Raw genomic sequence first — 26,782 nt, forward strand, 5'->3', positions numbered from 1 at the left:
TCCCCACATGTGATTGATGTCTGCTCCAATGAGAGGTTACCTATTGACACAAAGAAATCTGTCCTTTTGGTCAGACTGGAACCAGTCAAATACAATTGGTGATTTATAACATCAAAAGTTTCTTTGAAATCTCACCCTGGTCTCATGAACCAAACATTGTACTTTTTTTTTTTTTTTTTTTTGCTGAATTTATGGCTCTCGCAGATTTACAGACTGTAAGATAATCAGAACCCATATGACAAACCTACCTGAGGATGAAACTAAAAACACAAAAGCATAATCTGTTTAATTAGTTTTTAGGGTTGTGAGTATGATTAAAACAGGCCATCTCTAGATTATAACCTGTGGAGGCATGAATGTCCACACCCACTGACTCACCGGACACCAGAGGGAAAACCAGGAAGCTGCTCAATAAGGCAACACCGACCGGATTAAAGCTCTTTTGGTTTACAGTGATTCCCATCAGATTCCAGGTTGTATGAGTTCCAAAAACCAACAAGGTAAAAGTTGATTTTTCCAGCAGCGAGGTGCCGTGGCGCCTCCTGTAACAGGACCAGAACTTTTCCTCACTCATCTTTTCTCTCTAGTTAACATATGTGGGAAACATGATGTGAATATTTCTGCGTTTAGATGATTTATATAAAAGATTAAACTGACCAGAACAAGACAGACAGCAGAATAAAGTGAAGAGTGAACACTCAAGGCCCACTTCCTGCCTACAAACCTGAACACTTTCCGCTCTAAAGCTGGAGCCGACTGGCTTTACCCAAATGATCCTTCCAGAAATGAGCTGAAAATATGTGCAATGGGAATATGGAGGAGCAGAAACTGAAATCTAGTTCATACTTCCTAATAAACTTTCACAACTACTATCTTATTCTCCAAAACGCTCGCAGTAGCCGTGACGAAAGCAGAAGTAGATGAGAGTGGCCAGGCCGGCTTGTCTGGTTGCTGCTATGTGGCATTAAGCAAAACAAACATGTCCGCCTGCAGTTTCCTCTAATTTCTGTGACACAACGTCCTCAGAAAGTAAACACACTGGATCCAAATGTTCAGAATCCAGAAGCTGCTGTGAAACTGTTTGTTTGGAAAAGAACAGCAGGTTAACAAAATAAACAAGTCAGTTTTAGTTCAGCAGATCATGAGCTGTTTCTATCAGTCCTTACTAAGGTCACCCTGTTACCATGTTCTTGCAGCATCTAAAACATGACATCTGTCCAAATGTTGGCTTTCCAGACCAAGATATAATAATACATATGGGGTAAAACCAGAACTGTAATCATTACTAAGAAAATGCATTTCATATTTAACCAAAAGTATTTTAAAGCATTTAAAGCACCTGCAGCTCAATATCAAGAAGAACAATAGTGGATGAGATTTAACCAATGCTCAACATTTGTTGCATGTTTCTAACAGAAATGCCTTATGTTGCACGAGAAACCACCAGCACCCACTCCCAGTTCCCCATTTAAGTTTCTGCAGGGGTGCACAAACTATTCTCCAAAGCACTAATCCGTCAAAATGTTTCCATTTGGATCAACAAAATGTCTGTCTCCAAGCTTCACCTTCTTCACATCACAGCTCAGCTTTAAGTCAGAAGTCCAGACCAGAACAAAGAACGAAGCATGACTGAGGATTTTAAGGTTTCAAAAACAACCGGAAGATTAATCCTGAGCCGTAACGATTCATCAAATGATTCCAAAACATGTGAAATGTTTTATTTCTCATCTTTTTTTGCACTTGGGGAAAAAAAAAGTTTTTTTCATTCTTCAAACCATTTCCATTATAGCCAAAGAACTACACCAAATAAAGCAGAAAATGTTGAGCATCAGAAACAGTTTGGAATCCAACTGGAAATTAAAGAATTACACATTTATTCCCATCTACTCTCTAGACCAGGGTTGGGCAACTCCAGGCCTGGAGGGCCGGTCTCCTCCAACTTTTAGATGTGTCTCTACTTCAACACACCTGAGTCAAATAATGAGGTCGTTAGCAGGACTCTGAAGAACCTGACTGCACTGAGGAGGACATTCAGCTGTTGGATTCAAGTGTGTTGGACCAGGGAGACGTCTAAGAGTTGCAGGACACCGGCCCTCCAGGCCTGGAGTTGCCCACCCCTGCTCTAGACTCCATTTTAAAAACTGTTGTGAGTTGATGTGTTAATAGACTAGAAGTCATGGGACTTAGGGGGAAACATTGACATCAGACAGCTGTTCACTGTACAGTTGGTAATATAAATACAACTGCTGGTAATTAAGTGGAGTACCAAAGAGTTATAACCTTGAACACCCATGCATCTAATTAAGACGTCAAAGTGTGAGACTTCTGCATCAATCTCAATGTGTCCTTGCATCCAGCTGAGGGTGTAGCCACACGTGTGATTTGCTTAGTGATGCGGTTCCAGATGAATGGATTATTCATACTGGGCTGCAGCAGTAGAGCAGCACTGGCAAAATGAATGACTCAAATCATGCCTGACCTGCAAAACGAATCATAAAACTACAAATCAAGGCGCTCAGGTGAACAAGAGATACAGCCCTTATGGACTAGTGCAGCTAATTATCTCCATCCCTCTTTCATTCTGAATACAGTCAAATACACATGAATACCACAAATGTTAGATGCTACCTGTCCCCATCACACTAAATATAAGTGCTTTTACTGATAAACTCAACTCCTGGGCTTGATTTGCAATAAAAAAAATAATTTAGGCTTATCTATAGAGAGTACATATTCTATACACAATATGTTAATATAAACATGTTTAATTCTAAAAAATATTTCTAATTTTGAGTCTGATGCTTTTCAGCAACATTGGGCAGTGAAGGAAAGGAAATAAGTAATACTAGTATTGATAAGTAGGACTGGGACTTTAATGCATTAATTTTGATTAATTGACTACATAGATTTTAACGAGTTAAAAATCTTAATTAAATTTTTTCCACAAATCCTGAGCCAAATCCTTTGTGTTGTGTTTCTGGTATGCCTGTTAATCTGAACATTCACAAAAAACAGCGATGAATGACAAGTGCATTTTAGAAGTAGTATATACTGTGCATATATTTTGACTATACAACCTTGAATCAAATAATTACTTGAAACTACAACACAATGTATGCATAATTATGAATAAGTACTTATTTACACAAGTACATACCCTAACACAACATTTTTTATTGTGATTCATGAGATAGAAGATTCTAGGAGAGTACAGTCAAAGGGTCTTAATTGATTTAAAATATGTGTTGAAATTCAATTAGTAAAACTGATTTCACATTGTGAAAAAAGGAACTAGCAACTCATGGGATACATGAGCTGTAAATACAGTGGAATAAATACAGAGTTGTACTTATAGCACTGTGATGGTTGTCGAAAAACATTTCAACTAAATTTCAAAGTCTTTTTTGAGCAATAAACAGCATCACTACAATAATCAACATATCTAGACTGAAATGCCTGGTGGATCAAATTAGCATCATACCAAAAATGACACTAATGGTAGATGTGATGTCCACATTTATAATCTCTAATTAATTTAATTAGCAGTAAAAGTAATAATTTTTGTGCAATTTGATATAAATTCAGGCTTTAAGTGGATATACATTGAGATATCTGACCTAAAACAAAGCCCCATGTGAAGGAGAAAAAGCAACAATAAGCACCCTCAACTTTCGTGTAAACTGGGCGCAACGCGATCCCCCATCTGGCTCACACTTCGTTTAACAACAAAGCCACTGCCTACGTGTTTTCCTGCTGAAGGGGGTGGGGACGGCTGAGTGATGGAGGCTGCTGATGGCTGATGTTGACCCCACCAATTTATTTAAAAAGCAATCCATCCCGGCTGGACAGAGCAAACCATCTCCAATAACCAGAGCTTCCCTGTTCACACTGTACTGTTGGGGGGGACGGTGGAAGGTGGAGGGGGGCATTACAGTGAGCAGGAGTGGGAGGGAGGAAGAGGAGAAGGAAGAGGGGGGTGGACGCCGATGAAGTTGTATTATGAGATAACGTGGTAAAACAACTTTTTTTTCCTCGACAAAGAAGCGGGAGCACGTGCAGGACGTTGCCTTGGCAACTGGAAGTAATCGACCTGCGGAGTTTCTTAACGTTAAAAGCCGCCGTTTCTGGCAACAACACGGGGCTGGAGCGAGCAAACAATGCCTGAAAACAGCATCTGCGTCCCTATGGCTACCCGAGCCAGATGGCTGGAAGACAATAAACTCCGAACCTCACACCGTGAACTTAACTTTAGCTCCGGACACGGTGGATAAACGTGGAGCAACTCAACGATTAATGCGAATATTAATATAATATTTCCACATAATGACGGTTTAAGTTAATAACGTTTTAGAAAACGAAGGTGTTGAGTAAATATTCATGTTCTGGATAGTTTCCCCTCACTTCTCCGTGCAGATTTTAACCAAAACGTTGCTCTTTAACGTAACCTGGAGCAAATAACAAACATGACCTCTAATAGTTACTTCTTTTGGTAGGTGTCAGTAAATATAACAGACATGTAAACAATGCTAGGAGTAAATGAGGTAAACTTCTTTAAAACATTTTCCAACTTTAAGGAGCTGGGAGCAGCACCTGAAGCTGCCTCCTGTTAGCTAACAGGATTGCCGTTAACGGCTGAGAAGTTCAGAGAAGCCTCCATAAGCTGGTTAACCGAACCCGGCCGGGCTCAAATGCGACCGACCGATCACGTAAGCAGAAAGTGCTGACACAAACAGCTCCTCATTTCCGGATTAAAGGACATCCGTGTGGCCACAAGCCGCCGCGAACGAACCCTTACCTCTATTTCAAAGTCTGGAAGCCGGAACGCCGTCCTGAACAGCGAGCAGAAGTGGGCTATGGCGGGGACTTCCCACCAGGACTGGACCTCTTCCACAGAAACGGGACATCCCTGGGACATTTTGGGATCACTTAAAGTGTGTAACGATCCTTCCTCACATAGGAAAGTAGCTTCTTCAGTGACTCAGAACTCCTCCGGAACATTACAAACAAGAAAGTTGTCGCTCCCTTCCTGTTGGAGCGGTTGCCATTGCGACCAGCGGAGCGCTACGATCTGCTTCAATCAGTGTCTCAACGGAGCCGAACAGATGGAATGGACCGTACCATTCCGGCTACAACAGGGGGGTATCAACGAGTCAACACCGGTTAAAAAACTACTTCTAAAGATATAAAGACACCAATCTGGCGGAAGTGTTTTTAGTTAAGCAGTAGCAAACAGAAAAAAACATATTTATATTTAGATTTGCTTTTTAAAATAATATAAACCGCGAAACTATGACCGGACCCCACCAATTAGATGATGTGCTCCTCGTTTAAAGGGAACGATAGTAAAACACAGAATGACGAAGAAACTGAAAAAGTTACGCAATGCCTGACTGGTGATTCATTCTAGTTTGTTTTTTTCTTCGGATTTGGTTTCGTCTAATCTGTTACTTGTTAACGTACAATTCAATAATAAACGTTACTCTTTTATTGTCTAACTCTGATTTTCTGTTAATTGTTGTTTACTAATTTCTAGGGAATTTTGTTCTGTACAGAATAAGACTCAATAACTTCGGGTACAGCGATATTTTGTGAACAGCAGTGTTGAGTGAAAGTTAAGCTACGCAGGGGCTCCCCCTATTGTTGTTATTAAGTATTGCACGATAGATAGATGTAGGAAGGGATCAGCATCACTGTGGCTCCAAGCATCCTAATAAATACTAGAGCAAAACTAACTGTTATTATGTTTTATTAGAAATCTATTAAATTTATTTCATTTTTATATGCAATTACTAGAAAAAGCAGAAGGTTAGTTTTACATTAAAAGATGTGAACAGTTCTTGTATGGCAACTCTTGTAAAGATGTGATTGTATTTACCACTCTAACACTTTGGATGAAGTGTTTTAGACTACTCTAATCTATTCTGTTGTTTGTTTTTAATATTATTATGGTTCTTAATAACAAAACGGTAGAAATCTGCAATAGGTTTTCTAACAATGGTATCTTTATATTCTACTTTGGGAAAATATTGATGAGTGCAGACACACTGCGGAATATTTTCACTATTATTTTTATTATTTCGTATTTATTTTTTAAGTTATTTTTTGTATTTATTTGATTTTTTTTACAACGCTGCAGGTTTGCCTGTTAGCATTCAGGTTGGCCAGCAGGTGGCAGTAGCTAGCCATGTCAGTGTTCGGCCACCTCTGTTGCTTCAGATTCTGCGGTGACAACAGTCTAACTCTGACCTAAAAGGCAAAAGAAATTAATTTCTGGGGAAACACCTTCGTTTTTGTTTTTGGCTGAAAATTTTATAAAATAGAGTTAAATTTGTACTGTGGTATACTATTTATTTGCCACAAAGTTCTAATATTTTGATCCAAGTACAGAATAAGGTGAAGTCATTGACTCGTGTTTATATTTAACATATAGGATAAAAATTACTTTTGCTACATACATTTGCGTTGAGGTATTTCCTCTATTATAAACTTTCATGAAACAGTAGAAGTCACAAAGGTAAGAGTGTACTGTAAAGTTCAATTAACTAAAATTAAATAATTGAATTTAGGCTTGCGGTTGTAAATAGATTGTAAATCGTAAACCTACGATTGTAAGCAAACAAGACCTTTAAAAATATACTCTTATAAGATTGAAATGTTCTGATTTAGTCCAAAGAAGTATTAAACGAACATGTTTTAGTGTTCTGCAGGTAAATGATCTTTAGTGCACTTGCAATAAATGTCAGATATACTTAATAAAATGATCTTTGACTATGAACATATGTTCTTTAATTAAACTCCCTGCCACTGTCCAGGCTCCAATTAACCTATCAGAGGACACCAAACCCATGACATCATCATCTGGACTTTCCCTGTTATTTAAAGTGACAGTAACCATACTTCTGATTCCGAAGGCTAATAAAAAAATCCCTGACAAATTCTTTCTCACATTATTGTAAAATGTATCAAAAAGAAATTATTTTGGTGATTTTAAAAAATCTTTATTGATTCCCAGGGTTACAAAACATTCACAATACCATAATGCTAATTTCAATACTTAAGAAAAGAGAAGTAGACCTGTGCATTAAAATAAATAAAACAACTGTTACAACTCTATTTCCTAGGGAAGGATTATAATGTTATGAAACACAAAACAGAAAAAAAAAAAATAATAATAATAATAATAATAATAATAATAATAATAAATAGTAAGAGATACAAATAAATAAATAAAATACACAAACTAAGAACATCAAAATAAAATTGGATCCTCTGATTTTAATTTCTAACTTTGCCACCATAAACTAAATTGTTTGGCTGATATTTGTTTCCATTTTATATGTCAAATGTTGCATCCATTCAGTCATGTAGAGTTGGTCTGTCCTGATAGCCAATGACTTTTCTGATTCTGACCAAAAACAAGAGAAGTTTGGTCTAATTTAACTTCAGACAAAGAGAGAAAAATGAATATATATAAGCTTCTGGTTTAATCTGTGTATTTTTATATTTGGGTAAACTTTTGTACTTTGAACTTTTGTCCCCTAATAAAAATAAAATAGGAGAGCACGTTTGGTCCCAATTGGAAGTCTGTGAACATTGTGGCATTCAGTGGGTCTGTGTGGATATTATGTAATGGCAGGAGAGTTGCACAGTGAGCTCATTAGTGATGGAAAACCTCCTTTGTTGGAGCTCAGCTTGTGTTGTTACATTTCTAGATGAAATACACACAGAGATCCAATTATTGACATCAGTCTCTGCATGTCTGTACACCACAGGTTATGTTGGGATGTGTTAGTTTAGAGCCAGTAGCTGTGACACACACACACACACACACACACACACACACACACACACACACACACACACACACACACACACACACACACACACACACACACACATACACAGAGAGAGAGAGAGAGAGAGGGACTTTGGCTGCAGGACAATGCTGGTGTTTGTGCAGGGGCCCCTGAGTGGCGGCTGGCTTTCTCACATCGCTCTCGCTTGACTACTGGTTGCTGAGCTGAAAGGAAAGCGGACTTCTTCATCCTGATGAACTGACAGAGGAAAGGTAAGATTTTTTCCTGAACGTTGTCTCACTGCTGTGCATTTAGGGTTCTATGTCCAGGTTTTTGTGGGAGCTGTATGTTGGCTTGGGTTGAGGCACCCTTGTCTGTGTTTTGGCAGAATCACTACTGTGTGTGTGAAAGGAAAGTTTAACTGAAAGAGGCTCAGTTTAAGGCTCCACTGGAAAAGACTGAGTTCAGCAGAGAACAATGATTATTATGGTAGGAAAGTTCCTGAAAGAGGAGGTGGTGGAGGCGCTGGGAGGTGATGCAAAATGCTTGTGTTACTAAAGGATAGAGCGAAGATTTACGACGGTAAAAATAGACAGAATGGAGGTGGAAGGATTAAGAGAGGAAGATTAATGAGTGTGAAGGGAAAATAGAAATCAGAGAAAAAGATGAAGCTAAGAAAGCAGGAGAAGATCCTTACTGTCCGTCACGCATTTCTCAAAAAAGTCTTAAAACTAACCAAACATGTCAGACTGTTTAAACCTTTATTTGCACATCCTGTTTGGTTATCTGTTTTAGAAAGTGCAGTTAAATGACAGCGACACACCTTCCAGCTCTGCCCTCCTTGTTGGACGAAATCCTTTCCAGCTGACAGATTAGAGACACTAAAGATACTAAAGTTTGACAGGATTTGCAACTGAAGTCGTATGAATGAGTTTCTGAAAGCATAAAAACCTGACAGTACGAACCTGCAGGTAACTAACGGCAGGGCTTTGCAGAACAATAAGTGTGTGTTTTATGTAATCCATGTGACTGATTGTGTTTTGTGCGCCCAGACAGAGAGATGGAGGTCTGAAGTCGTGGCCAGCTTTTCTGCTTTTCTGCACTTCAAACCAAATTCAACATCCAGCTGTGGAGCAGCATATAAGAGGGTGTCCGCCCAGACTGCATTTCTCAGCTGAATAAATCAGCTGGGACGGGATTATAGCACGTGAAAGCTGAAAAAAACACCTGGAGGGCGACAGGTGGAGAGTTGGAGCTGGGTAAAGAGCCCCGAAACCACCAACATGGGAGACAAGAAGGTCAGGTAAGAAGCTGTCTGCTTCACTCAGCTTAGGACAAAGTCCCTCAGTGTTTTCTGGAGCAATATACCAAAATATAGTTTATTTTTTCTCAGCAATTACAAACTCTATTTCAAAAATCTTGGTACCAAAATAAAGCAAACAATTAGGAAACTCCACCAGAGGTGTAAACATCACAGAAGCTGCTATAGTTCCAAAGAAATGAGGATGGAATATTAAATAATTTGGATTTTTTTGCATTGTACAATACCTTTCAGAAATACCATAAGAAAAGTACAAACGTCTGGAAACCACAGCTGTGCACAGACTGATGCAGCTGCGCTAAGCTGAAGCAAACCTACAGACGTTGTAGAAAGGAAAGCCTTGGCCTTTTTTTCCAACAAAACTGGAGGTTTTTCATGAGATTTTTTTATCAAACTAAATTCAAAAATATTTTATTGATCCCAAAGGGAAGTTAAATTCTGTTGTGGCTCATATTAATTCAAATTATTCAAACAGTTATTGCAGATAGTGATGGCTTTTGGCAGGAAAGCTCTTGTGTGGTTATCTCTATTACAGCAAAAAAAAAAAAAAAGCTTCTTTTTACACGTTTACATATGTTTTAATTTTTTTCTTAAAGGTCCACTTTTTTATCAAATTATAAAAGAATACTAAAAACTGTTATATTTGACTCCAATTCAAGTATATTTTTTAAGAATCCAAAGTAAAAAATAAAAGAAGAAAAATTACAACAAATTTAGGCAAATTTTACTGAAAAAGAAATTTGCCTAAGGGGTACACGCAGGCAACCTGTCCAGGGTGACCCGCCTCTCGCCCAGAACGTTAGCTGGAAGTCAGCACCAGCACCGCTCCCCACCCCACTAGGGACAAGGGTGTAAGAAAATGGATGGATGGATGGAAAAAATTAAAACCAACAAAATATGTACTTTTTTGGCACTACCAGAGCTCCACACGATGTCTTTTGATGAAAGTTACTGATGTCTGTCCAGCAACCCATAAATGCTTCCTGCTCAACTCAAATGCTCCAAAGGTTTTTATCAGCTTCTAGCCAACGGCCTGTCGTTTCCATGGATACCAAATGTGTTTATGTTCAACTGAGGGAGATGAAACAATGCGTGAAGGAAAAAGGTTAACATCTGCCCCTGGAACTGGCAGCATGGCCAGTCTTAATGTTTATACTTTACATGGTGCAGTCCAAGTTTTCTTTTCATTTCTGCATCTGTGTGTGTGTGTGTGTGTGTGTGTGTGTGTGTGTGTGTGTGTGTGTGTGTGTGTGTGTGTGTGTGTGTGTGTGTGTGGCTGATCCCTTTCAGTCTCCCTGCTAAGCTGATTAACGGGGGCGTGGCGGGCCTGGTTGGTGTCACATGTGTGTTTCCTATTGACCTGGCGAAGACCCGCCTACAGAACCAGCAGGGCGTCCAGGTCTACAAGGGAATGTGAGTGGGATTTCCTCCGCAGGCGTAATCTGCTTCTGTAACTGATCTGCCCAAACAGACGGAGATGGGCTGCCTGTTTTTACCCAACGGGATGATTTAGTCATTCATTTAACACGACTCCTTATATTAAAACAGATCTCTCTTCCTCCAAACATTAACGATGTCTGAGCTACATCTCCTCCAAACGATGCTAGACATTTATCAAGCTTAGATTAGTTATCAATGTGGATGCCTTTCTGGTAATGAGGCAAACGTGCAAAATACTTTGTACATTTTGAAGTTACAGTTATGTATCCATTGTCTTAAATATTTCACACCAAGTTTAGTTTTTGTCCAGTTTATTGTGAAGCAGGAAAAAATCAGAGTATAACTTCAGCGTTCAGTTGAAAATAGAAACATTTTTGGCCCTCTAGTATGGAATGCTGTTTGTAAAGTTATTCAGTCAAAAATTAACACTGATGATTTAGGTTACTTAACCCATCATAAGAGCAATAAAAATAGGGATGAATTTATCAAAGTCATATTTTCACCATATGATTAATTCACTTATTTATAAACAGCAAGATGTAAAACTGAACATTCAATTATTAAGCTAAATATTTAGCTTAGTTTGAAGCTAAGGATTTCGCTTTAGCTACTATCCAGGACAATCCTGGAGTAAAAATCTGTTGGATGCTGCAGAAGAGCTGAGACTCGGGTTTAGGTTCCCCTTCCAGCAGGACGACCAGCCTGAACAAACAGCCAGAGACATTATGAGACCGTTTGAACCAAAGCAGATGTATCAGTTAAAATGGCCTAGTTAAAGTCCAAGCATGAATCTAAATGAGAATCTGTGGAAACACTTGAAAATCGATGCTCACAGACACTTTCCATCCAATTTTACTGAGCTTGAGATGTTCCTCCTTCTGTAATAATACTGTGTTCATAAACACATTTCTGTTTTTATTTCCCAACTTATTTTTCAAACATCTGAACTGATTTGACCAATAAAGCTGATTCTGAATCTGAAGAATGTGCGAAGTAATCCTCAGTCTGCAGCGGTTAAAGCTGGTGGAGGTCAGTTTATTCTGCAGGTTCTGCTACGAATACAAGATTATGTTCAGGAATTTGCTTTGGCAGGAAACCAGAGGTAAATCAGGACAAAACTATGACTTTTAAACTTAAATGTATTTACAAAAACGTGATCACTTTTTCCCAAACTTCCTGGTTTTGTTTTGTTGTCATGGTAACTGGAACCACATCTACTTAGTGAAATATACTCTAAGGTATGAACTCAAATCTGCTTATATTTGCTGTATTGAAACTTGGCTAAATACAGGAAGTGTTTTCAAATGAAGACTGATCCAAATCCTAAAGAACAGATAAAATATATTTATTCAGTTTCCTTCAGTTAAATAATAGTCTGGATATCTTTCCTTTAAAACAATCCAAAAACCATTTGAAGCTACAATCCTGTTTCTACAAAAAAAATCTCATTATTTGCTTAATCAGACAGTTCATACTTGTTTTATTGTTGAGTAGGTAAAAAAAATCACAATATTTTTGATGATTGTACTTTTTAAAAATGATATTTTGAGTTGACAGAAGGTTTGGAAATGTCTGAGGTTTGTGTTGAAGTCACAAAGGGAAGCTGCTCTAAACTCAGCCAAATCTTTGTTTTTATGATGATATTTAACACTTACAGCTCAGATTATTTCATATTCGCTCATATTATCAGAGGTAAAGATGAATAGAGAACAGAAAAGCAGAGGTGGTGTCCTTAAGCAGCACAGCGACCCAGAGGCTTGATCAGCACACATCTGCTGGCCGGGCGTGGCCGTCCTGTTGTGCTCTGCAGCCTGTGGGTTTCCTGTGACTCATACATGGAAAATATCTGGGATAACTTCTCTGCAACACAGTCAGACACATTTTCTCAACTTCTTCACTTTAAAACAGCCAGGATTGCTTGAAAGCTACCCAGAAACCCAAATGTATCAGTATAAATGAAGGAATAAGACTGCTAATTCAACCCTTTGCAGAATATGTTGTAAACATAAAGTGATGAGAAATTTAATGGCTGTTTTTGTTGTTCTAAAGGTTTGACTGTCTGGCAAAGACGGTGCGAGCCGAGGGCTATTTCGGATGCTACCGAGGTATCTAATCCACAAAACTACGATGTTGTTGTCCTGCAGAGCTTAACTCTTTTTACGGTGATAACCGGTGAACCATCTGTGCTCTGTGGTGACCCCCTAAGCTGCTGCTCTTTAGGCCTGTTTCTATTTGTGGAGACAAACATTAGCCTGTTTGTTGTTTCCAGGAGCAGCCGTAAACCTCACACTAGTTACGCCAGAAAAAGCCATCAAACTGGCCGCCAACGACGTCTTCAGACAAAAACTCTCAAAGGACGGGTAATTTATCTTCTCCTCGTCATTTGATGCATCAACACTGAAACTTTTGAAGGGAGTTAATCAGACCAGTTTTACTTGTGGAAAATTTCTAAATGTTGCTTGCAAATTTTTAAATTATGTAAATCCATTTCTGTGGAAGCCCATTTCCACCAGGAAAGACAAATAAAAGGAAGCAATAATTACTGGAATAAAACTCATAAGTAGGACTTTTATTCTTGTAATTAGAACTTTAAAACTGAATTGTGACTTTTATTCTCATAATGATGAATTCTATTCTCACAATTAAGACTTTAAAACCGGTCATTGTAAATTTTATTCTCATAGTTACAACTTTAAAACTCTGAATTTTGACTTTTATTCTCATATATAAATTTTATTCTTGGAATTGTGACTTTAAAACTCATAATTATCCTGGCGGTCTTTTGTTTTTTCTCTCATGGCAGAAATGGGCTTCCATACGTAATGCATGCAGTTTTAGTGTAATTACCAGTCCAACTGACTTACTGGGAATGTGGTAACACACTGCTTTGCCCCAGGCATTTGCCCCTGTGGGGGGAGGTCATGGCGGGGTGCGGGGCAGGGACCTGCCAGGTGGTCGTCACCACTCCTATGGAGATGCTCAAGATCCAGCTGCAGGACGCAGGACGGCTGGGTGAGGCTTTCAGGATTTTCCCAGAATCGGAGGAATCGGAGCCCAGGAGTCTCTGCTTCCTGACCTCGGGTGTTTTCTGTTTCCAGCCGCACAGCGACCCGTGGCGGCTCCGACCCAGGCGGCGGCGGCTCCCGGTCCGGCGCCGTCGCTCGTGGCCCCGGCGGCGCGGCGGCCCTCGGCGACCGGCATCACGGCGGACCTGCTGAAGACCCGCGGCCTGGCCGGCCTCTACCGGGGCGCCGGCGCGACCTTGATGAGGTCAGAGCAAAGACCCGCAACGAAACGCTGAGGAAAAATTTTCACACCCTCACAGATTTCTGCTGCTGTTGCTTCGTTGACCCACAAAAAACAGTAAAAATCTGTAAATCTGTTATTTTAAAGCAAAGTTTACATTTACAGGTGGTGCATTCATATCCCTGCAGATTTAGGTTTAGAATAATCTTCTAAATCAGAGGTCTTCAACATGAGGGTGGCAACACATCAGTGGTCGTAGAAGGACTGGAGAGGGGTCATGAGATTTCTGATTATTTACAATAGTTATGCATGTAAATTCAAAGAATTGTCTTTAAATACATATTAACATGAACCCAGATGCCCATAGTGTACTCTCAATGGCAGGGTAATAACAACAGAGCAGACCCACCAAGGCTGGAGACTGAACAATACTGGAAAGGCATATGGGAAAGGGAGGCGTCCCACAACAGCAATGCACAGTGGCTAACCTCTCTACGAGAGGACCACAGCAACCTCCCTGAACAAGCCCCGGTAACCATCACCGTGGCAGATGTCCAAGAAAGAGTCTTGGGTATGAAAAACTGGACGATCCATGCCTACTGGCTAAAGAAACTCACTGCCCTCCATGAGCGACTGGCAGCTCAACTGAACCAGCTGCTACAGAATGGGACTCACCCTGAATGGCTAACTGAAGGGCGCACAATCCTGATCCAGAAGGATCCCTCAAAGGGTTCAGTCCCATCCAACTATCGGCCGATAACCTGTCTCTCTACAACATGGAAGCTCATGTCAGGCATCATAGCAGCTAAGATAAGCTGGCACATGGATAAATACATGAGCACGGCACAGAAGGGCATCGGCATAAATAGCAGAGGAGCCAAACACCAACTCCTTGTAGACCACACAGTCGCCCGAGACTGCAAAACCCGACACACCAACCTGTGCACCGCTTGGATTGATTACAAGATCATTGAATGCTTAGAGATGTACAACATCAATAGGACTCTAAGAGCCTTCATTGCAAACTCGATGGCGCTGTGGAAAACCACCCTTGAAGCCAACTGCAAACCACTTGCACAAGTGTCCATCAAATGTGGCATATACCAAGGAGATGCTCTGTCCCCACTGCTGTTCTGCATAGGCCTGAACCCCCTTAGCCAAATCATCAACAAGACTGGCTACGGATACCGACTCAAGAATGGGGCCACAATCAGTCACCTCCTCTACATGGATGACATCAAGCTGTATGCCAAGAGCGAGCGAGACATCGACTCACTGATCCACACCACCAGGATCTACAGCACTGACATTGGGATGTCATTCGGACTAGAGAAGTGTGGCCGGATGGTTACAAAGAGAGGGAAGGTCGTCCGCACAGAAGGGGTCTCACTCCCAGAGGGAACGATAGCAGACATAGAGCACAGCTACAAGTACCTGGGAATACCACAAGCAAATGGCAACCTCGATGAGGTCACAAGGAAAGGAGCCACAGCCAAATACCTCCAACGAATAAGGCAAGTCCTGAGAAGCCAGCTCAATGGCAAGAACAAGATCCGTGCAATAAACAGCTACGCCTTACCAGTAATCAGATACCCTGCCGGAATAATTAGATGGCCAATGGAAGAGATAAAGGCCACGGACGTTAAGACTCGGAAGCTACTAACCATGCATGGAGGGTTCCACCCCAAATCCAGCACCCTGAGACTGTACACAAGCCGTAAGGAAGGAGGCAGAGGACTAGTGAGTGTGAGAGCCACTGTCCAGGATGAAACATCCAAGATCCATAAATACATCAAGAACAAAGCCTCAATGGACGATGTGCTCAGCGAATGTCTCAGACAATGGGGAACAGAGGACGAGGTGCTGGAGGAACCATCATGGGAAGACAAGCCCCTACATGGGATGTACCACCGACAAATAACTGAAGTGGCTGATATCAGGAAATCCTACCAATGGCTGGAGAAAGCTGGACTCAAGGACAGCACGGAGGCCCTCATCCTGGCCGCCCAGGAACAGGCCCTAAACACCAGAGCAATAGAAGCTCAGATCTACCACACCAGACAAGACCCAAGGTGTAGGTTGTGCAAGGAGGCCTCTGAGACAGTCCAGCACATAACAGCAGGGTGCAAGATGCTGGCAGGGAAAGCGTACATGGAACGACATAACCAAGTGGCGGGCATAGTGTACAGGAACATCTGTGCCGAATATGGACTGGAAGCCCCGAGGTCAAAGTGGGGGACACCCCCAAAGGTGGTGGAGAATGACCGAGCTAAGATCCTGTGGGACTTCCAGATCCAGACAGACAAGATGGTAATGGAGAACCAACCGGACATTGTGGTGGTGGATAAAGAACAGAGGAAAGCTGTTGTGGTGGATGTAGCAATACCAAGTGACCACAACATCAGGAAAAAGGAGAAACTGGAGAAATACCAGGGCCTCAGAGAGGAACTGGAGAAGGCCTGGAAGGTGAAGACCACAGTGGTGCCTGTGGTCATCGGGACCCTCGGGGCAGTCACCCCCAAACTGGAGCAGTGGCTCAAACAGATCCCAGGAACAACATCAGACATCTCAGTCCAGAAATGTGCAGTTCTAGGCACAGCCAAGATACTGGAGGAGAACCTGAAGCTCCCAGGCCTCTGGTAGAGGACCCGAGCTCAGAGGATGAAAGAGACCACCCGTGGAGGGTGAGAAGGGAATTTTTTTATATATATATATATATATATATATATATATATATATATATATATATATATTTAAACTATTATTCAGTTGTTACTGATCCAGTTTCTGACTATCCAACTCTGCCTGGAATATTCTCTGATCAACCAATCAACACTGATCGATAGAGTCCTGCAGCTATGTCTGGTTGTTACGCTGCTGAACTGGTTCATCTCTCATCACTCCATTGGGTTTTTCTTTCCAACTTTTCTAATGCTTCTTTGCAGGGATGTACCCTTCTCTATGATCTACTTCCCTCTGTTTGCCAACCTTAACGCTCTGGGCCGGGAGAGCGCAGGGGGCCAGGCGGATGTTCAGGCCCAGGCGCCGTTCTGGCAGTCCTTCCTGGCCGGCTGCTCCGCTGGCTCGGTGGCAGCGGTGGCCGTCACGCCGCTGGACGGTGAGCAACTTTACGCTGATCAGTATGCTACATGGACACATACAGTGCATTACAACTTTAAACTTTAATGCGTTTTAATAGGATTTTGTCACAAACCATGTGTGAAAAAGCACGATAGAAAGTGAAAGGAAAATTATGTTATAAATGAACATCTGAAAAGTACAGTGTGTATCCATCCCTCGAGTCAAACTTGTAAATTTCAATTGTAATCTATGTAATAATTGCTTAGATTTTATTAATGGCATTTCTTTACATAGGAACTCTTCTATTTGAGAGTTTCTGGTACATCCGTAAATCTGACGCACAAGCTACATCCGCCCACAGCAATGGACAACGAAGCTGCTTCTGCTGGACCACTGGGGTTAATGTCTGGTTCTAAACTGATCTGATGGGACGATGGGAAACACTATTGTTGTGTTCAAGGAGTTAGCCATCAGGAAAGCTCCTCGAGCCTAAAATAGCATCTCAATGCCAAACATGCAGCAGTTAACGCTAATGTCCATGAATGCTCAGGGTTCCTGAGACTCTGGAAAACACTTTGCTCCAATCTGATGGTTGAAGGCCAGTTTGAAAACTATAAATATCTTTGTTGTTGAGCTCATTTATCTATTTATTCAATAATTTAACAGCAAAAAATGGGCTTTCAATTAAAAATGTTGCTTATTGTGTCTATAATTGTGATTAATTATAAACCCTTCAAAATCAAAAACACTTTATTGATCCCAAAGGGATATTAATTAACTTGATTCAAAATTGTAATCAAGTTTCAGCATTAATTTTGTGCATCTCTTTACAGACTTTGCATTTTTAGAGACATTTTGTCCATTTTTCTTTGGGAAACAGGTCAAGCTCAGTCAGATAGGATGGAGAACGTCAATGAAGACCAATTTATATATCTGTACATTTTTATACTGCAAATAGTATAAAACAGAGTAATTCTGCTTTAAATGTTCACAGTGATAAAGACTCGACTGCAGACCCTGCAGAAAGGCGAAGGGGAAGACTCGTACAGAGGAATTGTTGATTGCACAAAGTAAGACTGCAGAGCAAAGAGCTTCACGGCTCCTTCCTGCATCTCTCTTAAAACTGAAGTGACAATTTCAACAAACATGTAATAAAAATCTATGTTCTTTAAGTCGTCCTTTCTCTGAATTTTCCAGACGCATCATGAGGCGGGAAGGACCGTCGGCGTTCCTGAAGGGCGCGGCATGCCGGGCTCTGGTCATCGCTCCCCTCTTCGGCATCGCGCAGGGCGTCTACTTCCTCGGGGTCGGGGAGGCGGTTCTGGGTTTACTGGGATAACAGCCACTGGTGGCGGTGAAGGAGAACACAAAGAAGGAGAATCCCAGCTTCATTCTCCAGAAAAATGGAGTTTCTCTGGTTTCACCGCCTGGCAGTGAGGTTCTGATGGGTAAACAAGGTCCGGAGTAACTAACCCCAGTCCAGGTGTTCCCTTCACCTGAGGGAGGGAGGTTTCTCCCGCTGGCTGTAAAGAAAGAACTGCTGGATATTTTTACGGCTGCTAAACTAAATGCCTGACAGTGTGAGCGTTTGAATTTCAGGAAGTGACCCATTTACTTCACATCTGAAACGACCCGATGCTTAAAGCAGCAGCTCCGTTACGCATTCCTCCCACTCCTTCCTGTAGGTCACAGTAGTAATCTGGTCTTCTGCTGGACTGGGAGCAAATCTCTATAAGGTCATTTGTTAATCTGATGGTAATCCCTTTAATCCCTGTAATAGTGTACATTTCAATTTACAACACAGCTCACTTCCTGTTAAAAGGCCACAGGTTAGACTGCAGGACAACACGCCGCCTTCCCGGGTTTTCACTTTAAATAAGAACAATAAAGATAAAGTTCCCTCCTTATTTATGGTTTGCTTCAAATAATGTGCGCACAACAACAAAGGACAATGCAATCAACGCCTTATCAATGCTGTTAGTTTGAAACTTTATAACATGTTAAAGGATTTTGTTTTTAAAGTGGGATTCTGTAAAGAAAAAGCAAGTCAGTATCTAACCTTAGGATTTTGAAGCTAAAAGCTAATCTGTGGAGTTACAGGTAACTTATGCCATGATGAAACATTATCAACATCAGGGCGGTTCTCTAACCCTTCATATAGCTAGACGACTGGTGCCAAAAATTAATAAAACAATTCAAACTTTTTTCTCACCAACATTAAATCAGAACCTTTTTTTGGTTTATGTCAGTTAGGATTACCAACACTTTCTTTTTACTAAATGTCAGAATAAGGAGATAAAATCAATTAATTTAACAAATAAAACTGTTTAATTTGGAATGGAAACAGAACTGCTGTCCTCATCCACTTCAAAATAAGAGCATGAATATAAACTGAATTCAACTGAAAGTTCACAAAACAACAACCAAATAAATTAACATTTTAGAATTTATCCAGAAAATCAATTCAGGAGAAGCTAAGTGCGCTAAATGTTTTCAAAGTTGGCAAAAGTCCTACATGAAAAAATAGTTCTGCTATTAGCACAATAGAGGATTAACAGAAGTCTGGCCAACAGCGAGCGCAGCAGTCAATAACCAAACTTTTCATAACTGAAAGTTTACAACCAACTAAGTATTTTATCAAGAAAAGTTAATTTAAGAGGCGCCAAGTACATAAAATCTTTTCAAAGTTAGCAAAAGCACTAAACAAAAAAAACTAGCTGTGTCCAGTTCTCAAAGGTCATTCACCACATTTCAGTTTAAATGAAGGAAAACCAGGAGCATGGCAGCAACTTCTGGTTGCTGCCTCAATCAGGTGAGGCAGCAAAGAAATTGGATGGTAAATATTAAAAATATGCCTAATTTTTCTGTCATTTAACAAATAAAATGTCATTTTGTTAATCCTAACAGACAGAAAAGAGGAAAGGTCTACACAGATTTAGTGTCTTTTTACATAAATATCTGGTTTTTACTGCAACACAAACATGACTTAACCTGAATTAACTCCATCACATCAAGTGAAGATACTGACTGCTGGTAACATCTCAACAAAACCCCACTTTAAAACTACTTCATTAGCTGTAAATGGTAATACTTTGCTAGAATTCAAATTTAGACAGGAAAGTTTTAAATCTTAGACAGAAGCAGGGTAGTAAGGCGCCTCGTCTTACCAACCGCCAACACTTAAAGCCACAAGGTGGCGCTAAGAGGTCGTTTGTTTTTACATTTTAATACCAGACAGACGTGTTTCCATAGCATACAGTACTACCTTTCTTCTGTTTTGTAGAGAGAAAATAGCTGAAGAAAACTGTTTACACACTGTAAATAAAGAGATCTCCAACATGTTAAACTGTCTCCAATTTATTTCTTTTGGCTGTTAAACATCAAATAAACATAAAAATGTTTTCCAACAATATCAGCAGCAGATTTCACAGTTTAAGATCTCTTTGGGTGAGGTAAGGAGGAAATAAGAGCTACTGCTGTGTTACGTTTAAGTCCAGACTCTTTTTGAAAACACTGATCAGAGTTTAGTTTGACCTGAAAACTCGAATTGCTCTCCTGTGAGGAAGGTCAGGGGTCACCTGGACGTTTCCAGCAATGTTCTCCTCAAATTAATCCAAGAATCTGCGGTTGGGGTTGGAACCGAATAAGGTCTCTCTGATTTCAGGCATCATCTGGAAGGAGAAGGTGTTTCCCATGGCAGAGAGTCAGAAACGGGAGAAAACACTTCAGTAACTGCATCTAACCAACATCATGTGTAAAAAATTCATACCAAACTATGAATCAGACGCTTAACGCAGAGTATCAGGTTCAGACTAAGAAAACAAACTATTACAAGAACAAAGTCATAATGTTAGTAGAATAAAGATGAGAAAAAAGGTATAAAATTATGAGTAAAAATGTTTTAATGAGAAAAAAACGCTGATAGATTTAAGGTCTGACGTGATCAACTCAGCAAGTCTGTGGTTTTTTCTTCAAAAGGGAGAAATCGTTTCAAAATCCTGCAGCTAATAATTTAATGTTAAAATACCAAAATACAACTTCACAAGATGCTCAACATTTCGCTCTTTTTTTATTTTTGTGTAGGAGTTTGCTAAAATTACTGTTATTCTCCCAAAATTATGATTTTCTTCAGATTACTTTTCATGTTACCTAGACTTTACTCTCATATTATTACAATTTTATTCTCGTTTAATTATGATTATTCCAGTAATATTACGACTTTGTCATTTAACTGCTACTTTATTCTTCCATGAGTTTTTTCTTATTGTGACAGTATTCTTATAATTTAAAAATAAATTTCTTAGCCTGGTTAATATTCAGTCATAGAGACTCATTGAAGTTTCTAAAGTAAACGTTTCCAAAACTATTTGACTTCATCCAGGTTTCACAATATTTTCAACATATTTTAGAAACATTTTGCAGCTTTTGGGTCAAACAGGAACCGTGTTTGAACCCAAAATGAACGAACACTTCAAAACGCAACAGGCTGAAAATGTTCTGAAGTTTTCAGGTTTTTCCTACTGATGGAGTTATGCTGCCCCCTGCAGACACATAACAGAAACTGCATGCAATGATTTTACATAGAAATCCAAATTTCTGCACTTTGTTTAATGTATTATACCTGCTGTGCTACGAGATCCAGTCTGCTCTCCAGGGTGTTGGAAACCTTAATCTTTCCATTATTGTTGTAGACTTCAACGCCGCCGCAGCTGTGGAAACGCAGGACAGATTTACTTTCACCAAACTCACCTGCAGCAGCCTCTGGTCCGCTGGTCTGCAGGTTTTAAATCTGGTTCCGAACAGCTGAATTACATGAGGAGATAATTAAATCCAGCTATGATGGATTTCACCATCTTACATGTTTGATGGAAGGAAGTGATCCTGGTCAATCCGGACAGTTATGTTGCTCTTCACCGTCTCCTTGTAGACAGCGACGTTCTTGTTAACTGCAGCCTGCCGAGTCATAGCACACAGCTTTATTTCACCAACCCAAACCGTTACCATGGAACGGTTTGGGCTTTTGGTGAAGCAGAAAAGCTAAATTACCTGAACCATGTCTACATCCTGCTGTCGGCAGCGGATGGTGACTTTAGGCTCCAGCAGCTGGTAAAACCCCTAAAATGTAGAAATAAATAAAAAGAAACAGCTGTCAAAAAAACTAGAAAACATTTTGGCAGTGGTGAGCACACTTACGCTATTATTTTAGTGACATTATTATTACATCTGGTATTATTTTAAATCTATTTTGTAATTTAGAAAGAAACGATGTACTTTTTCCATATTAATTTTGCAAAAATATTCAACATCCAAAGGAAGGAAACGTATGCACCTTCTTTTCAGAAAATATCTTGTTTTTCTTTATTTCAAAATCTAAAAACAGAAATAAAATGTTGTTCTTTAAAAACAACTAAATTTCTGCTATCAAACATTAAGTTCCCCTTTTTTAAAGGTCTTGAAACATTTGCGGCTTTAAACAAGTCTTGCTTAGCTGGACTGAAGGTTGTAAACGCCTTTAGCGTTAGCAGAACCAATGTTTACGATTAGCGCTTAAGGTTAGCGCAGCTAACTTTTTATCTAGGGTCGCCTACCACTGCTCTTGGTGTAGCATTACTTATTATTCTGAGCTCACCTGAAGCACCAGACCCTCCAGCAGCTTGGCGTACCTGTCCGGGTCTTTGACGATGTCGGCGATTCTTTGGCGAGCCTCATTCAGCAGATCCTGAACATAAACACAAGCTGAAGGTTTTCAGACCAGCTTATCGGTAAATACTGTAGCTCAAACACTTCTGCACAGGGTTTTGGTGTTAAACAGTTTCTGCATCCGTGTAGTACAGTTTTTCCTCAAACTGTGAGCGCCCCCTAGTGGTTCACAAGGTACTGCATGTAAGCGACCGTTGATCTGACGTGAGGTGAGCTCAAACAGTTGGGTGACCCAACGATGGTGTTGAGAAGTAATAATGGATGAAACCGGGTCACTCAAAAGAAAAACTAAAGATGGAAAGAAAACATTGGCAGCCAAGTCAGACCTGCTGAGAGTTTTGATGTGTCGTTCACCAGCAATTCGATTCTTTTGAACGGCTTATATTGCTCTGATCGCACTTATTATTTTTCTTTAATTAAAAGTGAATTAAATGGAAAATACATACAATTGATAAAAATGGGCGTCTAATTTTTATATTTAATAGGACAGAAGATTTCTGTTTCTGCCAAAGTAAATCAAGTCTATTTTTATTTTACTATGTTTCTACATTACAAATAGCCCTAAAATGTTGTTAAATAGAGATTTCTCTTTAGATTTCCATGTGTTTGATGAATCCACACCTTCAGAATCTGTAAATACCTGAAAACACTGCTGTGTTACAAAACAGCATCACCGTTCTCATTAGGACGAACAAAGAAAACAACAATAAGCGAGCTAAGAGAACTATAATTTAATTTCAGGTTGCATTTATTAAGATGTTGTGTTATTGCAGGGCAATTTAAGGCTAGGTGAGTTTTTGTTAAATGGTCCTCGGCCTAAGAAGGTGTTAGGGTCTGACCGTCACCATGTCGTCTCGGGCCTTCAGCACCTTCAGCCTGGCTTGGTTCTTCAGTTGGGACATCTGGCTGAGGAGAGACAATTCCTGATAAGAACATCGCTCTGACTTCTCAGATTAAGGAACATAAACCTTAAAAACTCACATTTTCTTATGCTGTTCAATCTGCTTCTCCTTCTTCTCATAATAATCCATGATTTTCACCCGATGGGTTTGCACCAGGCGGCCTTTCTCGATGTTAAACTCTTCGTCTCCCTGAAAGCAAACATCCCGGTCCGTTACGGGTCGCTGTGACGGAAGTGGTCCGCCTGAGCTGAACGTCCGTTACCTTCGCTAAGATCTCCTCGACTCGCTCGTTGGCCTCCTGCTCGATGAAGGCCATCATGTGTTTGATCTGCCGCCACAAGACACAAAACAGCTGAAACTCACACAAATGTTTAACCTCAAGTCTGAATCTTTCATTTATTCCAGTGGCAGTCAAGTTGAAAACTACCAACGAAATAAGCAACATTTTCAAATCAAAAACCCAATTTTTTCTGCTAAATTATTGAATAAATAGACATAAGAGCTCAACAACAGAAATACTTATAATTTTTAATCTGTTGTTCAGGTTTTTCAACCATCAGATTGGAGCAAAGTGTTTTTTAATCCATGATCATTCATGGAGATTCTTTGGAAATGTGAACATTAGCATTAACTTCTACATGTTTAGCACTGAGATGCTATTTTGCTATTTTAGCCTAGCATGGTTTCACTGATAGGCTAACTTCTTTTAGCACAACAACAGTGTTTTCTAGTTTCAGATCGGTTTAGAAGCAGAAATTAGCCGACAGAAGCAGCTTCCATTGCTGCTGTTGGTGGATGGAGCCGTGCGTCAGATTTACAGATGTACCAGAAACACGTAGCGCTAACATTTTTTAATGACTTAAAAATCTGTGTAATTAATTTAGCTAAATTAATGCATTAAGTCCTGGGCCAAGTTAAGTTTATTTTATCCGTATTTCAATGCACATCCTGCTCCAGATGGAAACAGGGCGAATAAAAATGTCCTGATCTGTTCTCATCCTGCAGAAAGTGAGAAAAAAAGATTTGAAAAACAGCAGAGTCTGAATTTTTCTTTCCAAACTCAAACATTTACTGAATGAACTGGAAAATGCAGCTTTCCCGAGAGTCACTGAACTAATATTTAGTTTTATCAGCAGCACCGTTTCATATCTGTGCTGCGTGGAGTCAGCCGCTTCTGGCTCTGGTGGACCAGCTGTTCCAGCACAGGATGACTGGTTCCTCTGGATTTCCCTCAGAAACAGCAGGACAAAGAATCAGACTGGAGGCTCCATAAAGTTAATCTTACTGGAAACAGGAAGCTGCTCCCCTCTGGGGTTGTGATCATTTAAAACACATTTCAGAGAACTTCCTTTTCTGCATTCTTTCAGTATCTTTGTGTTCAAACTGATCCCTGACCCATCCGAGGATTTATCCTGGAGACACAACTCTGGTTTATACAGCAAGTCTGAGGTGTTGAGCTTGAAAAGGAATGGTGAGAGTACAGTGCCCTGCGGTGCTCCTACGGTGAATAAACCCCAGTTAAAGTGATGTAGTTGTTTCACTCTTAATGACTTTCTCACCTTCTAAAACCTTTCATGTTGCTTTGATCAAATGGCACCAAATATAAAAACAGGCACAGAGAGCCTGATTCATCCTCTGGAAATAATTAGTCAGCATTTATTGTGCTTTATGGGATTGTCATATTGGATATTGTGATAATAAATAATCTGCAATACATAGTCCTCATATGATGTCACAATTCTGGGAACTTTGAAGCTGACAGCCATCTTGGTAGGCAGCCCTAATTAACTGTAATGACAGTTGATATGGAGTTGCTATAACAACAATAAACTAGACACAATCGTAGAACAAGTTCTCGCCTCGTTGCTAATTTCTAAACAATATGAGTACATTACAACTATTACGCTTTATAATTTTTGAGTAGTCTACCAACTCCTGCATAATACAAAAATAAATATCAGTGATATTTACTGTAGTACTGCTGAACTAGTAAAATTAGCTTAGCTAATGTAGCTTTTATCTGCAAGCTAAGGCAGACATGCAGCCTACAAAGATGGCGGTTCTTAGGGAACTAGTAGTTCTTCTATGATCTTTGGTCATACTGAAGTTGATTATGATTATGATTTTTTAAAAAGTATTTTAAGTATGTTTTTCCCCATTTTGTCCCATTTCAGTCTGACTTTCTGCATTCACTTATATCTTCTCTCTCCAATAAACCTTTAACTTATCAACAGGTTGGTTTATGTGACTCTAAACCTACCAGTGACTTTACTCTCACAGAAATATAAATGCAAACTAAACGCGGACTATTTTGATTAATAATATTGGACAAATTATTTAACATAACTGTACATACTGTTTATGGATGAAAATATTACTTATAGCATGCAAGTGTACACATCCATGTAAACAAACCCTGATAAATAAAACAAAAACCTTCAGGAAAACTGGAAACGGTGGAGACAGCTGTCAGATTCTTACGGTGGTCTGTTATGTTACAGGATGTTTGTGGAGTTAATCCACTGGAATAAAACACATTTAAAACGGGCAGTTTCATCCTCACCTGTTTCTGGACGTCGGCGTCGGTGAGCGCCATGTCTCTCCTGTTTTGTTTTTTTTTTTGTTTGTTTGTTTTTGGTAATTTTGAGCTTTAAAAAATATTCACGACCAACTTTTATACAGCTGCGAAGGAGTCACCGTCGCGAGCCCAACTAGCTTTTCTCCTCGAGTTTACGACACTGGACTTCCGGTCAAGCTTTTTAAATTTGGCAACACAAGTAGAACGTGTTTATGCCCTTGTTTCAATTCATAACTATTTATTAGATTTTCCCCCCCCTAGTTTTTCACATGCTTTCATTTTACAGCAACACAAACATCTTTTTTTAAAACTAGCTGGAGGGCGTGGCCTTTATAAAATAAAGAGACAGAGTGTTAACCTGACGGCCATATTGGGAGTGACATCTTTGCTGAGTTCTGCAAAAATACAGTTATGCTGCGTTCCATTTACCTCCGAAGTCGGAATTTGCTACCTTTCCAGTTAAAAAGTCGAAGTTTCAACATGGTAGCACCCATAGATTTCTTCTGAACACAATTTTAAGCTTTACTTTCCTTGTATAGACACCACTTTTAATTTGTTTAGTTAGAGTTGCAGGAACTTTCTTGTTATATTTATTTTAATAAATCGTACATATGTCTGGTAAAATAAACACCTATTCACCACATCTTACTACTGTTGATACGAGGAGCAGCCATTTTGAAAAGCGAAAAGCCTTACATGTCCCACTAGGAAATCCAAC

At 40.0% G+C, this 26,782-nt stretch overlaps 3 protein-coding genes across 5 annotated transcripts in view; 1 reads left to right on the plus strand and 2 right to left on the minus strand.

Annotated features, from left to right (window-relative positions):
• The window catches only part of cecr2 (CECR2 histone acetyl-lysine reader), a 45,435-nt gene extending 39,941 nt beyond the window's left edge, over positions 1-5,494 (minus strand). Inside the window, exon 1 of one of the 2 annotated variants that reach the window (XM_088006102.1) lies at positions 4,796-5,494. In XM_088006102.1, coding sequence (XP_087862228.1) covers positions 4,796-4,915 — 120 coding nt within the window. In that variant the 5' untranslated portion in view covers positions 4,916-5,494. The remainder of the gene's footprint in view (positions 1-4,795) is intronic. The other variant, XM_015000866.2, reaches the window with a different exon arrangement.
• A 992-nt stretch (positions 5,495-6,486) lies between these two features.
• Positions 6,487-20,230, plus strand: slc25a18 (solute carrier family 25 member 18). Its single transcript, XM_015000863.2, has 10 exons — positions 6,487-8,068; positions 8,849-9,099; positions 10,408-10,530; positions 12,607-12,662; positions 12,827-12,917; positions 13,454-13,569; positions 13,656-13,827; positions 16,749-16,921; positions 17,879-17,954; positions 18,082-20,230. The coding sequence occupies exons 2-10, from the start codon at positions 9,080-9,082 to the stop codon at positions 18,221-18,223; spliced, it is 969 nt and encodes a 322-aa protein (XP_014856349.2). The 5' UTR covers positions 6,487-8,068; positions 8,849-9,079; the 3' UTR covers positions 18,224-20,230.
• Positions 20,226-26,403, minus strand: atp6v1e1a (ATPase H+ transporting V1 subunit E1a). Of its 2 annotated transcripts, none has more exons than XM_015000862.2 (9): positions 26,050-26,403; positions 23,749-23,814; positions 23,566-23,675; positions 23,430-23,490; positions 22,514-22,603; positions 21,931-21,999; positions 21,743-21,837; positions 21,506-21,593; positions 20,226-20,555 (listed from the first exon to the last, which is right to left on the minus strand). In XM_015000862.2, the coding sequence occupies exons 1-9, from the start codon at positions 26,080-26,082 to the stop codon at positions 20,493-20,495; spliced, it is 675 nt and encodes a 224-aa protein (XP_014856348.2). In that variant the 5' UTR covers positions 26,083-26,403; the 3' UTR covers positions 20,226-20,492. The 2 variants fall into 2 exon arrangements, with proteins under 2 accessions (XP_014856348.2, XP_014856347.2); XM_015000861.2 differs by having other exon boundaries at positions 23,424-23,490; positions 26,050-26,401.
• Between the last annotated feature and the right edge of the window lie 379 nt (positions 26,404-26,782).

The sequence above is a fragment of the Poecilia mexicana genome, unplaced genomic scaffold (assembly GCF_051168715.1).
Source record: "Poecilia mexicana isolate PSO_F unplaced genomic scaffold, ASM5116871v1 scaffold_6, whole genome shotgun sequence".
NCBI classification, from domain to species: Eukaryota; Metazoa; Chordata; class Actinopteri; order Cyprinodontiformes; family Poeciliidae; genus Poecilia; species Poecilia mexicana.